The sequence below is a fragment of the Emys orbicularis genome, chromosome 1, assembly GCF_028017835.1.
Source record: "Emys orbicularis isolate rEmyOrb1 chromosome 1, rEmyOrb1.hap1, whole genome shotgun sequence".
Taxonomy (NCBI): domain Eukaryota; kingdom Metazoa; phylum Chordata; order Testudines; family Emydidae; genus Emys; species Emys orbicularis.
Window position 1 is genome coordinate 100520152 of NC_088683.1, and position 14904 is coordinate 100535055.

The 14904-nt window shown below is 45.8% G+C and overlaps 1 protein-coding gene across 1 annotated transcript; it reads right to left on the minus strand.

The window, feature by feature from the left end:
- Window positions 1–2746: 2746 nt before the first annotated feature.
- On the minus strand, window positions 2747–9770 carry HMOX1 (heme oxygenase 1). Its single transcript, XM_065422194.1, has 5 exons — window positions 9705–9770; window positions 9240–9360; window positions 5853–6344; window positions 5067–5175; window positions 2747–2883 (listed from the first exon to the last, which is right to left on the minus strand). The coding sequence occupies exons 1-5, from the start codon at window positions 9734–9736 to the stop codon at window positions 2747–2749; spliced, it is 891 nt and encodes a 296-aa protein (XP_065278266.1). The 5' UTR covers window positions 9737–9770.
- Window positions 9771–14904: the final 5134 nt, after the last annotated feature.

Sequence of the window (14904 nt, forward strand, 5' to 3'; positions counted from 1 at the left end):
TTTAATGCCTGGAGACTCCAGGGCAACCCTGGAGGGTTGGCAACCCTGCTGCCTTATGTCTATAAAAAGGGGATAATACAGACCTACTTAGCAAGGCTATTGTGAGCATTAATTAATTACAGTTTGTACAGCACTTATTCAATGTAAGGTGTTAAGTTCCATAATTAAAACTATTTGACTACTGTACACTTTGCATTCAGCTCTGGCTTAGGACAATCTTTTAAAAGTCTTTTATCCCATCACTTGTGTAAGTGACAATGAGTAATATACACAACTAAATTATGATTGACATTGAGATAGACATTTTTCTTTAGACGTTCACTGCAAACTGGTTTCCAAATGAATTTGCCCATCACTGAAGTGGAGATGTTGCTTGGGTGGAAGGAGGCAATTTTTTAAACAGCACAGGACAGAATGGGTGGAATAGCCAATGGAACTGCAGAGGGATTTGGGGGGGCAGAATGTAAATTGCTCATCTGATCTTTATGGATAAAGTTTAGGCCTCTAAAAGGTCAAAAATCAACACCTTAAATTATTTGGGTTCAAGCTACCTGAAGTTTTACCTCTCTTGGTGCAATACCACAGTGACTATGATCATTTGAGACTCAAGCCTTCTCCTGACCCTAATAGGAGGGGCTTATGGCATGGCTTTCTTCATGTCTATCTGAACTCAGATTTGGTGACTTTATGGGCAAAATCAAAGACGTACCTGTTTCCCCAGGCTTGTCCTTGGATGGAGGGATGAGTTGGAAATGGGAGAGATGTTGGGGTGGAATATGTTGTTTGAGGCTTGTGCATGTTTGTGTGTATGTTGTGTTTAACGTTTTTGAATGAATGGTGCAATTATTTTATACTTACAGGAACCTGATCAGTGAAACATGAAACAAGTGTGAATGAATAAATATTGGAGTTTGGTCAGATGAGTAATGTTCCAACTTTTCAAACCTTAAAAAGGTAGCCAATTTCAAATAACTGGTGTTTTCCCAGGCTTGGTAAATGTATTTAGGAGGGTTTTGTAGATTGAAACTTTAGTTTGAAGCTGGTCCCTCTTTCTCAGGAGGCCCCTCCCCAATTTTTATTCCCCACAAGACCTGCCTTCTAACTGCTGTTATTTGACCAGGATCTGGGAATTAGCAGACAGGTCACCTAGGAGTACACTGCCACGTGATCAGAAAGGGAACCAGAGCAGGCAGCAGCAGGGCAACAGGTGGACAGTAGGGACTGTCAGGTAGGAAGAGGGAGGGGACCTGCAGTGGAAAAGGGATGACCAAAGGTTGTCATCACCTCTGTTTTATGTCACATCTGAAAGACAGCATCTTCTGCAAGTGCTTGTTTATAATAAGATCACAATGTGAAGTGATATAGCCTGCAACTATAATAGCTGCTAGCCAGATTTCAGTCAGTGGAAGGGGAAAGAGAATCCTTTGCATAATTGTTGCTGTAGCGATACTGGTTATGGTGCTGTCTTTATCACCTCACTGAATAGGTCAGATCTGGTGACTAATAATTGGTCTTGCCTTGGTTGTTAGCTATGCTAGGTTGTGCGGTTATATGCTTGCTGTCTCTTTTTGCTCTGCTCTGCATAATTAAAAGCCAGTCTGGTGTTATTGTCAGGAATTTAAACTTCTTGGTTTTAAAATATACCTGTTTTTCTAATCCACGGTGAAGTTCTCAGCCAGGCACTGTGAATGGATTCATGATGGGCCAGGTCCTCATGAATGGTGTAAGTCAGCACAGGTCCACTGAACTGCACCAATTGACACCAGCTGAGTCTCAGGCCCAGGAAATGTGGAGGGGCTTTGGGTCACCAACTATTTCCTTTAATGTCAGAGACATTTTATAATTAACAGTACCTCGCTCTTACATAGAGCTTTTCATCCATCAATCTCAAAGTGCTTTATGCAGATGGGTAAGTGTAGTTATCTCCATGGCATAGACAGGTTAAGAGACTTTCCTAAGGTCACACAATGAATTGGTGTCAGAGTTGGGAACAGAGCCCCGATCTGCTAACTCCCAATTCTGTGCCTCATCGTGTCAGTTTTCTGAGCATGCAGCCAGCCCTTCCCAAAGCATTAGCAGAACCAGCAAAAGGCACCTCCTTTCTCCCCCAGACCAGAGGAGGCACTAACCCCAGGAAACACACAGCAGAGTCATCTTATATTGAGTTTTATTGTTAATGTATAAATTATACAGACAGGACACAAGGACAACACTGTATTTTCAACAACTGCATTCTGCTGTCTCAAAACAAAATTGATCTGAGTCATGATTGGGAAAATATGCTATAACGGGCTAATAGCGTCATATAAAACAGTCTATAATCAGAGGGGAACCTCATAATGCCACAGAAGCAATCGTTGCTGCATCAGCCAGCTGTATGAAACACTGAGTGAACAAAGCACCAGTAAGGCTTTTTTCCCAGGCATCAGGGAAGCTACCAGACCTGTGCTTTACATCTGGGGCTCTTTGCAGGAACTGTCTGAAGCGGTGCCAGGTCCCAGCAATGCCTTTCACGACCTTTCTGATTCTGCCTCAGCTTTTTGGCCAAGTTCAGTCTGTGGGTTAAGAAATGCTCTCAACACAGATCAGAGAATTCACACGAAGCCTTCAGAATCTGAATCCATTGGAAAAGGGTGAGTGGCACAGCCAAGATCAGAGTGTCCGGGTAGAGGGCAGGATGGATGGCATTAGGTGTGTTAGTTTGAGGAGGGAGCGGCAGGAGGGCAAGGCCTAGAGTCCCTTCTGTTCACATGGCAAACAAGCCCACAGCAACCGTTGTCACTAGGAAGCTGACGACAAGAATCCACCGTACCAGTGGAGTGCTAGGCAGCATGCCTGTGTGCTTCATCAATGTCTTTTCACCTTCTTTCACAGGAGCTGGTCCTAAAATCAACAGAAATCAAATTTGTAAGAGCAGGAATCAGGCTAGGAAGGGTTTGCTTCTATGTTAGTTTTATATCAATCTCCAAAGATGCACTGATGTTATCCCTGGCACACTAAACTGTGGCCAAAGTGAGCAATGGCACAGGATAATGGTGGAGGGATACACCAGATGTAACCACAAGTGGGTGGGCTAGTGAGACACAAGGTCAGTAGTCAAGTGCCTTCAACCAGTTCAGAGGGGTAGGGTTTGTGGTGTAAATCCTCACATCCCTCCCAGGTGTGTGGTACAGTCTAATAACCCTCACTGCCCTGCAAGTGCACTCAATCTGTTTCCTCCAGGCCAGATGTGCAGGGTGGCCTCCCACTGCTGTAACTTAATGTGTTTTGGTTCCTTTTGCTTTTTGTAAATCTCAAGTTTACCACAATGCCAGGCTCCTGCTGCTTCCTAGGAGCAGCTCAGTGCGCTGTGTAGAGAAAGCCTGAGTGTTGGTTAAAGCTTTCTTGGTGAAAAGACTTTCCTGGAGCACCTAAGATTATTTCATCTCCTCCCTGGCCTTGCTTCCTGGAAAGCCCAGGGCCCGAACCTTTCAGACAGTCTCCAGCCTTGTTTTCCCCAGCCAGTCTTCATTCCCTGGCCCTACTTCATGGCCCAATCTTGGCTCTGACTCACAAACCAGCCCTTGCTCCCTCCGTACCCTGCCCCAGTCCACTCTCTTCCCTCTGGGGTCTGCATGAGGGCAGACTATGCATAGGACTATATAAGGTTTGCTGAAGCAGGGCTCTTCTCTGTCAGATCTTAGCAGCTCTGCCAGCTGTCAAAAGAGCCTGCATGAGAGTAATGGCTGCCCCCCCACCCTGGTTCAATACTCCCACATAGGGCCCTCCAACTCCTGGCAGTTGCAGAATGCAGGTAAGCACTTCAAAACATAAAAAAACCACTTAGGGTGGGATTTTCAAAAGGTCAACACTGAGTGCTTTTGAGAGTGCCATAAAATTCCATAATGACAAAAGATGCATTAAAAATGTTTCATGCCATTTCTGTGAAAATTACCCCATGGTTGAATGTGTAGCAAGACCTACATACAAGGGTGAAATTGAGAGTAATGTTCCTTATGTTGAAATGAAGGTGGCCCAACTCAATACCATATGAAAGCGTTGCTTGCTTGCTAGTTTCAAAATTCTTAGGTTACAAGGAGAACTCTCAGATAAGTCACTTTCTCCAGTAGAAGTCTGGAAGCAACCTTTGCTACGGAATAGTTACTCTATCCCCGCAATAAGGGCATGGTTTGCAATGGCTGGAGAGATCTTTGAACCTCACCATGTCATTCCTGCAATGGCAGCATCCTGTCAGTAGATGGAGCCATTTCAGCTCTAAAGTTAGACTAGAATTCTGATTGGGAAAGTAGCCGCCCTCGGATACTGCAGCTGCAAGATCTCAAGCCGGGCCCGGGGTGATACAAGTAGTTCTGACTTTGCTATATTTCATAGTAAGGAAATGCAGCGGGGACCACACAGCAGCACTATCCCAACACTCAGGAGAAAAAGAATTTTCTCTTTCTTTCCAGAAATATTCACTGACAACAAGCACGAAAAGTTTCAGTCCAAAAGACAGGAGTTTGGGTAGGTCTTCATGTCAAGGGGGCTTATAATGCAAGTGCCTCCTCAGTCAGGACTGTAGCATCAATCATTACCGTGCTACACTGTGCCCAATCCTGCAGCCGTTACTCATGCAAGTAGTCTCAGTTGGGCCTAATTCTCCCATTGCTTACACCAGTAGATCTCCAGTGAAGCCAATGGAGTTATACTGGTGTAAAACCAGTGAGAGGAACAGGAGAATCAGGCCCATTAATTGTAAACCTTCCTAACAGTCAGTTTCCCCATGTGTGAAAGGGGGATGATGATAGCACTTTGAGACCTACTGGTGAAAAGCACCGTATAAAAGCTGCGTATTTTTATTTCTGCAGAGCTCACAAGATCCCACATGTTTCCGGTCTCCTTTGAAGCTCTCAGCAGGAGTTTCTCACACACACTTCTGCTACACTAGCCAACACTAGTGGAGTGGAAATAGAGACACTCAAGGACAGCTGGAGCCAACTCCTCTTTCTCACCACTCAGCAAGGAAAGGTAAAGGGAATTAAAAAAAAAAAGGAAACTCTAAAAATTGGCTTTAGGAAGGTTCTTACCATGCTCATGTGCTCCGCTGGTGCCTCTTGTGCGAAGCTCTGGCTTCTGTTGTGCAGGGTGACCGTTCTCATGGCACTGGGACACCAATTTCTGTAGTTCGTCAAACACCTTGAGAACAAGAAACACACACACACAATTACCGCATTACCTGGAATGCTGTCTTCTCTCCTCCCTGAGCCCCTTCTTACTCCATAAGAGATTTGGGGAACTAGAGAAAGATATCTGGCTCAGCCACTAATCCTGTGTGTCTTTCCTTCTCCAGAAAGGAGTCTACCTAAGGGTCTCTCTTGAACTCCTCTATACTCCTTGCTTGTTTAATAGTATGAAGTGTGTGAAATGCTTTCCCGGGGCAATTCAATAGTAAGCTGTGCCCCAATGCTCATCCTCCAGATCAGAGAGAAAGCAGGGTGTGTGTGTGTATAGAAGAGAGTTGTAGGGGAGGGAGGGGATGTGTGGAAATACTAGGATAAAGGGATATGTGGACTCTGATTCCTGCCCCCAAAATAAACGCTCATGTTCAAACAAGAGCAGCAAAGGAAGAGCCTGCATTCAAATCCTGGAGAGGATCCATTGCCCAATGGCCAAAAAAGTTTTCTAGTATCCAGTCTCTTGGGAGGCTCATAAAAGCAACTTTCACATAGGAAAAGTTCAGTACAGCTGTCACTACTCCTGACAGCCCACAGCTTTCCTTCAGCTCATCAGTTCAAACGCCACCATGCCTATGTTGAGATAGCAGCTGTACCTTAGGTGGGAGAGGCAGTGGGGAATGCAGGCTAGTTACTCACCTGTATATTCAGCAAGAATGCCCGCTTGGCTTCCTCCAAGACTCTCTTCTTGGTGGCTGGGTCCATCTCGATGGAGTTCATCCGGGAGCGGTACAGCTGCTTGAACTTTGTGGCATTGGACACCCCTTCAAAGGTGAAGAACTCCAGTCCTTCTCCAGTACTGGGTAGGTGGAGAGCTTTCTGGGCAATCTTCTTTAACACCTGCCCACCAGATAGGTCTCCCAGGTACCGAGTGTAGGCATGGGCCACCAGGAGCTCTGGTTCATGCTGGCCCACATAGTGGAGCCTATTCACATATTTCTGAGTGGACTCGGGACATGAGATCTCTTCCCTCCACAGTGGGCCATAGAAATACTCCAAGTCTTCTTGCAGGGCAGTCTTACGGTGCAGTTCAGCTGGGAAGTAAACGGGGATATAGGCTGGGTGATCCTTGTTACGCTCAATCTCCTCCTCCAGAGCAGAGTAGATGTAGTACAGAGAAGTCAGAACCATCTGCAGTAAAAGGGAAGGAATAAGTCAGCAACAGGGTCTCTCGCCTTCCAGCTTCACGTTAATACAACATATCTGCATATATACACTGTGTATGTGTTGTACCATATCCCCAACTTCACCTTCACCAAGACAGCGTCCTTCACCTTGGGATCATAGAAATTAGAGTGTGAAGAATCCTATTAGGTCACATCTAGTCTATTTCCACACACATACACCGCTCCCATACAGGAATGATTCCCAAAAGGTACATTCTCAAGTGCACTGTTCAGTTCTGACTGTCTCAAGAGATTGGGGATCCTATCCCTTTCCTAGGCCTTGACAGAACCTTTTTACTTTATGATCTGTTCATCCAATGGGCAGACCTCTGCTCAGACACCACAGATGTTGGAACTGCAGCCCCTGTCCCTTCAAGATCAGTAAGTAGGGTGGCCACTTTCCTTTCACTTTGGCTGCCTCAAGGAGACTAGATAGGAATATCTTTTCAGAGACATTCAGCTAGTAATCCTCACAAAACACCCACCCACTGTGGCAGCCAAGGTCGCTGCTGGCATAAAAGAGGACAGGAAATACAGTCAGGCTACATCTACACTAGAAACTTCAAAGTGCTGCTGCAGGAGCGCTCCCGCGGCAGCATTTTGAAGTGTGAGTGTGGTCACGCGTGAGCACTGGGAGAGAGCTCTCCCAGTGCTCCTGGTAATCCACCTCCACGAGGGGAATAGCTCCGAGCGCTCGGAGCCTGGCCACACTAGCACTTTAAAGCGCTCAAACTTGCTACGCTCGGGGGGTGATTTTTCACACCCCATAGCCAGCAAATTAGAGTGCTATAAAATGTAAGTGTAGACAAGCCCTGAAAAGGGACTTCGTGAAAAGATCATTGGGAGGTTGTGTGTTTGTTGTGTCTCTATTGCCATATCACATTTTCTCCTCTTACAAGATGCTTTTTCTAACTGCCAGTCCTTCAAACTGGGGTTTGACAGTTAAACTGGGCTCTTTCCTTCTTGTGCATCATCACCAGAAGATTCTGCTGCTCAAATGCTGCCTTCGCTAACACATGTACAATCCCATTGTCTTTACAATCAGGGTGCTCAGGGGTAACTACGGGCAGAATCTGAAGGCAATGTGATACAGATGGCTCAGGCTTGGTTAAAAATTCTGCTGCAGATACAAAAATCAAAAAAGAAACCAATTCACGCTCCCTGATCTGTGTTGTTTCTACAGGGCTGACTGCAATAAATAGTAATCATTCCTACATTTGCCACTACAATCAGCAGCTATTTCTACATAGTCATCTGTATATTACGGGGAAGTTAGCAACAGAAATAAAAAGGATTTTAAACATTGACCCCATTAGCCAAATTCCTGGAAAGGTCTGGTAACAGCCTAAGGAAGCTTGGTTACAAAATAGAGGAAAATTGCACGACAAGTTAAGAAAACTTAACTAGAATAGTTGATATTTTCAAAGCTAACTAGAGGCTTTAGTGGAAGTTGTGTGGCTAAATCCTCCAGTTGATTTTGAAAATCTCAGCCCGTCGGCATTACCTTTTGGAGCCCATAGTCACTTCTGACTCTCCCTGACAACAGATCACTATCCTCTCATAAACTGTCCTGAATCCCTTGGTCTCAGAGAAATGACTTGTGGGGGAAGGGGGGTGTTACTGCTACCCCACTTTGAAGTTCATTGCCTAGCTAATGCCACATCCTCATTTGCAGGAGTTCCGCACTGCAGTTAGTTTCAGAAACTGGTGGATGATTGACTCATTCTAGATCAAATTAACAGCTGTGGCATGACAATCCATGTGTCACATCCTCAAGGCCCTCAGGAATTTCTAGCTCACTTGGCTCTCCTGTTTTTCCTTGTGGCTTTGTTTATTATGTGATTCAGCTGTCGGGAACCCCATTATCTCTCCAGGGTTACACCTAGATATTGTATTATTGTATGATCATTAGGGGGAGGGATAGCTCAGTGGTTTGAGCATTGGCCTGCTAAACCCAGGGTTATAAGTTTAATCCTTGAGGGGGCCACTTAGGGATCTGGGGCAAAATAAGTACTTGGTCCTGCTAGTGAAGGCAGGGGGCTGGACTCAATGACCTTTCAAAAGGTCCCTTCCAGTTCTAGGAGATAGGATATCTCCATTTATTTATTTTAATTTAGAAACCAGAGTTACATGTAACTGGTCCTGCTCGAGCTGAGCAAAAAGGGCTCCACAAGGTAATTAGCATTTATTCATTCATTCAACTGGAACAATGATTAGCTCCTGCATATTTGTGAGAGACACTGTTTGCTCAAATCCATGAACTGTATAGTCGTATCCTCCTTGGTCCAGTGCTAAACCAAATTATAATTCTAATATTACAGAGGAAACAACTAGGAACCTTCAGGACCAGAGACTATTCCACCGCCTGTCAGACCTCACTTTCCCGCTGTTACTTCCATGTATACCCACTTAGATCATTCTAAATAATTCTTCCCCCTCCTTGGTGATTTTAAACCCTTCATATGCTTGTACACAGTATATTTCCATCAATCATCATTTGACTATAAGCAAACACATGGGCGTTTAATTGATTTGTGAGGAAAGATTAAAGCAATTTCTTCAGCCCTTTCATGCAGCCTCAGCAAAGCTAGGCACACCCCCGCTAAGTGTAGCTTCACTCCCCACCCAGAAATGCACAGCTCTGCACCACATTCTGCAACAGGAGTTTGCAAGACATTGAGAGAACCCTGAAGTTACTTGGAGCTAGATGCTGGCATGATGGGTGACACAATGATGCTATGTTGTCATGACCCAAAGATTTTCCCATTCAGGAGCCCTGACTTGGCTGTTCTGAATTAGACACGAGATGTTCCCTAGAGCCCAGTTTTCCCCTTCCACCCCAGCAGCACTGCAGGGATACCTTAAACTCCTGGAGTGACACCTGCCCCCTCTGGAAATTCTTCATAAACTCTGTGCTCTCTGCCTGCTCATGCACCTCTTTGGTGGCTTCCTTCAGGGCTTCTGATAGGTCTCCAGGCATGCTGGGAAAGCAGAGGGAAAAAACATCAGTGTCAGAAGCATCTCACCACCCCCTCCAAAATGAAAGCTAGCTCTTTCCCAACGAGTGGGGTGGGGAGAAAAAGCATCCCAGGGTGGTGAGGGCGGGAGTGGGAAAGAGAAGGAGCATCAGCATCCCAAATTCTGCCAGGAGAGGGGGAAGAGATTGTCAATAGAAAGGAGGAGGAAGGGAAAAGGATCCTCCCATTCCCAGTAAAGTAGAGGTGGAGAGCAGCAACCCGAATCCCAACCCAAAGAGTGAGGGGGGGGGGAAGAAATGCCATGCCTTTCTATGGTAATTTCCCTTGAATTGTAGCCCCGCTCTCACCTTTCAGAGCTGTGTGTCTTGGAACCTTCCATTTCTCTTTTCTTTCCTTCCTTCTCTTTTTTGCTTTTCTGTGGTCTTCCTCTCGCCTTCCCCGCTTTGTCCTCTTTTCTCTCAGGGCTCTGGGAAGCTTCGGAGTTAAGCAGCCCTTCTTCTGCATCCTGCTTTATACTAGGCTCAGATCACGTGAGCAGCCAAACAGCTGACCCTGGTGTAAATGTTGCAACATACACACTTTCCTCACTGCCCTCCCTCCCCTCCCCCCTGGGAGGGAGGAGTCTCCTGACCAGTCTTAACAATGAAGCTCAACAACAGGATGTTGAAAGATTTCTCCTTAGAGGAGGCTGGGCATCTTGCCCAGGCTCGTTAACCCTTTTTCTGCCCAGCTGGTAGCACTGAGAACTAAGACGCTCCAGTGTGGACGCTTGGGAGGATTCACTAATGCTTAAGGGGGTTACACTGGGAAATTAATTCGGATTAAAGCAGGGTGTGAATTTAAAGTGCAATGTCTAGTCCTGATTAACTCCTTGTGTTGAGACTGATTCCAGAATAAGGGTGACTTTTCCCAAATTAGTTTAATCCATTTTTGGAAGTGGATTAACTAATTCAGAATAAGGCACTCTAATTCCCTGTGTGGATGTTCATATTCTGGAATAAATCACGACTAGCTATTCAGAATAACTCCCCATGTAGACAAGCCCTCAGAGTCTATCTGTACATGTACTCTCTTTCAGATAACATGGAGCTCAGACTTCAAGGAGAAGGGAATAGAAATGATGGTTGGCAGCTTCAAGGGTACTATGTTCCCACACAGTAACTGCTTGGTACATGGCACAGAGAAGGTACATGCTAAGGACCCAAACAAAGGCATGCGCAGGAATAAAAATGTGACTGCTTTTGAAGGGGCATGTTCTGTTGCCGTGATGTGGCCCCAGTGCCGGCGCAGCTCGCTTGCTCTCCCCAGCATGGCCCCGGGGCCGGAGGAGCTCTGTGCCCCGCCAGTTATTGTGCACATTCCTGGACCTGAAGGATGGTGAACTATACCTGGGCTAGGGGAAACTCTGGTGGAGGTCTGCAGAGACCTTGAAGTGCAAACAGTTCATCTAACCTGGGTCTAGGGGCAAAAGAGCAACTGGATTGTCTAGAGACTGGTTTCCTGACAGTAGTTGGCCGGCACCTGCCCCTCTGCTGTCGTAACTGGTGAATAATTAGGAACTCACAGGGCCAAAATGGAGTTCTCTTCAGGCTTTAGATGGGTTAGAAGCTCAGTCTGCTAGGGTGGAGCTGGATGTGGAAAATGCATTGATTGGCTTTAATTTTGGCAAACAGAACATTCTCCTTCAACCAGAAAACAGGGCAGGGTACAGTTAAAAATGGGACCAAGGTCCTGGTGAGGGCACTGTGGGGTGAGCCGCTCACCCTAGACCTCTGGCCAGGCCTTATAACACTGACTGGGGACCGCGCCAGTCCTGTGATATAGAAGCTGGCTGGCAGGATTTGTTGTTTTCGCCTCAGTCAGACATTTGGAGTTAGGAGGCTGAGCGTTCAGGAAAGATTACACAGCACTTCTGCAGCTGACTCAACTGGGGTTCCTGCCTTCCCTTTTTCTCTTAAAGCAATGGGAACACTTGAGAACATTTCTGCATCGTCTCTAGTTCCCTTCCTCCTCCACACGTCACGTGTCATTGTACTTGGGGTACTGCTATTCTTCTGCATTTATCCGGCAGGATAAAATAACAGTCTCACATTTGAGTTGTGAAATCATGTTGCATCCTCATGTCATGACTTGACATCATGAGGCCTAAAATATGCTTGTTACATAGGGGTCCTGAAGGGTGACCGTTAATATGCGGGTCAGCACATACGGGATCCTTCTTCAGAGATCCACCTCATGGAGGGTGGAAAGGTGGTGTCCTTAAAATGACCATTTCTCTCTCAAGTTGTCCACATGAGTGGAACTTTCAGGTCTCTTCAAAGAGACCTGATAAGAGATGGAGGATGCAAGAAATCAGACCTCTAACTCTGGCGGAGGGGGAGGTTTGTTTGTGATGAAAGAGCCCCTTCCTTCCACACGCACCCCACCCCCAGCCTTGTTGCATGCCTGTGGATATCTAAAGAGATGATGTACAACAGGGATGGAACAATCTGAAAATTAAGTAGCCCCAGTCTTTTCAGTGGCCGGACTTGGGCATCGCTGATCTCCTCCACTGCTGTTGAGAGAGAGATTCTGTCACTTCTGCCATGCTGCCAAGGTGACATGTTGTGGAAGGGACGGGGGGGTTGAGTGTGCCAGTGTGTTGGCACAGATTTGAGAATGGCTCCTCTCTTCCTATTCTGAGTTAAACATCCAAAAAGGGCAGAAGCACAGGAGGAAGCAATTCCAATGCCCGGACACTGAAGCTTTAAAAACACAAACAGGAAATCAGGTGCACATGTTTTTTTAATACTAAGGATTAATTATCCATCAGAGCTATGTAGCAAGAGATGTAGTGGATTCTCCGTCATTTGAAATCTTTACATCAGGATGGAGTCTCTTTCTAAGAGATATGCTTTTGTTCAATTGCGAGTTATTGTGGTTGATACAGGGATCAGTTGGTAAAATTCTATGGCCGGGTAGAAAGTCAGACTAGATGCTCACAATGATTTTTTTTTTTTTTTATAAGCTCAAAAACAATCTATGAATCCTAGTGGATTAGCAAATTCCACCAAGAAGTCAGATGGTTTAGCAGTTGATAAAGAATTACTGACCAGTAAATGGGATGGGGAAGGACAAATTAAGGAGCATTTGGCCTTGTATAGAATTGACAGCAAATTCTGCAAGTACAAGTTATATTGCCAGCTACAGCACGTGAAATCACACATCCTAAAAAAGTTTCACTTCTCTGTGAGATGTGCTGTCCCTGCTGCGGCAGCAGTGAATAATGCCAGAGGCTGGGCTCGGAAGAGAACACATTCCCCAGGAAAAGTTACTGCTGACATGTAAACAAGGAGTTAGTGTTTGCCAGACCGTGACACAGCAGAATGCAACCTGGTGGTAGCCTGTAGTGTAACAGAAAGGAAGCAGTTAATATTCAGTTAAAAAGATTTAATGGAGGGGACAGTAGCTTAATGGAGCCTAAAAGCTTCCCCAGCAAACCAGAAACGTGACTCATCTGGAGACCAGGGTTACAGCAATCCCACACCTTAGCTGGCAATTACCAGGGTGAGATATTTTATTCACTGTGGATTCATTGATGTTTACCAGGGGCAGGATGGCCAAACCTACAGTCAATACAGGTATGGTACAGGGGTAGGCAGTCATTTAACAGTCTGATAAGCCTAGATCAAATGTAAAGTCTGAAATCGCAGTTCAGAAGTCAGAGTGCATAGTACTGAAAATTCCTGGGACACGCCCTCCTAGCATGAGGGCTGTGCGGTGACGGGCATGTGCACATGGTATGGCTGAATTCCTATGATGCACACTGCTAAGGTGATGGGTGCACACGCAATACTGCTGAATTCCTACAGAAACATACCTCTAGGGTGATGGGTGCGCACACAGTATGGATGAATTCTTGGTTTATATACTTCAAGAGTAATGGATTCACACAATACAGATAAACTCCATGGACAACTGCTCCAAACAAGATGACAGCACATACTATAGATGAATTCCTAGGACAACTTGCTTCAAGACTTATGGAGAACATAGCACAGATGAACTTCTAAAACAAACATTCCAAAGGTGACAGAACAACAAGGTCTAGGTGAATTCCCAGGACTAATGCTCCAAGCCTGACAGAAGTGCACAGTACAGTTAATTGTTCCTAATGTTCCAAGAGCTCAGAGTACTGGCAGATGGGCTGTGCACACACGTGACATGTACATGGGCCAGGGGTTGTGACGAGAGTGGATAACAGAAAAACTCCCCAGGACATATGCTCTTATGCCTCCTATAATAGAGAGCAATGAGCGCTAGGATATTGGTAGAGCACACAATGGGAGTACAAAGTATCAACAGATTCTGGAGAGAGTTTGATGGGAGCACATAGTATGGTTAAAGTCCTTAGGGCATGTACAGCACTGACAGGCTCTTTGGAGCGCATACTGGAGTGGGAGTGCACATTACTGATAAACTGTGCAGCATGCTCACTGCACTGATCAATTACCTGGGTTGTGCATTAGTAGCTTTTGGCTGTACATGCCCTCCAGTCCGCTATACCTTCACAAATACACCTGGCCGGGGGGACCGGGGGAGGGAGCAGAAGAGAGAGAACAGAAACTCACATAGTCAACCCACAAAAAACCAAGATAATGACCCAATCCCACAGCGCAAACCCTTAGCACTTAACTGTGTTGTCCCTTTGAATCAACAAGGCTACTCACACGTCTAAAGTGAAAGATGTGCGTAAGTGTTTGCAGGACTGGGGCCTAAGCACGAACAGCAGCATTTCATAGATTCTAGGACTGGAAGGGACCTCGAGAGGTCATCGAGTCCAGTCCCCTGCCCGCATGGCAGGACCAAATACTGTCTAGACCATCCCTGATAGACATTTATCTAACCTACTCTTAAATATCTCCAGAGATGGAGATTCCACAACCTCCCTAGGCAATTTATTCCAGTGTTTAACCACCCTGACAGTTAGGAACTTTTTCCTAATGTCCATCCAACCTAGACCTCCCTTGCTGCAGTTTAAGCCCATTGCTTCTTGTTCTATCCTTAGAGGCCAAGGTGAACAAGTTTTCTCCCTCCTCCTTATGACACCCTTTTAGATACCTGAAAACTGCTATCATGTCCCCTCTCAGTCTTCTCTTTTCCAAACTAAACAAACCCAATTCTTTCAGTCTTCCTTCATAGGTCATGTTCTCAAGACCTTTAATCATTCTTGTTGCTCTTCTCTGGACCCTTTCCAATTTCTCCACATCTTTCTTGAAATGCGGTGCCCAAAACTGGACACAATACTCCAGCTGAGGCCAAATTAATGGAGATATATCCTATCTCCTAGAACAGACCTTGAAAGGTCATTGAGTCCAGCCCCCTGCCTTCACTAGCAGGACCAAGTACTGATTTTGCCCCAGATCCCTAAGTGGCCCCCTCAAGGATTGAACTCACAACCTTGGGTTTAGCAGGCCAATGCTCAAACCACTGAGCTATCCCTCCCCAGTTTACCAGTTTGTGTTTGAAAACCTCATACACAAACTGGTAAATCTGTCTGGTGTGTTG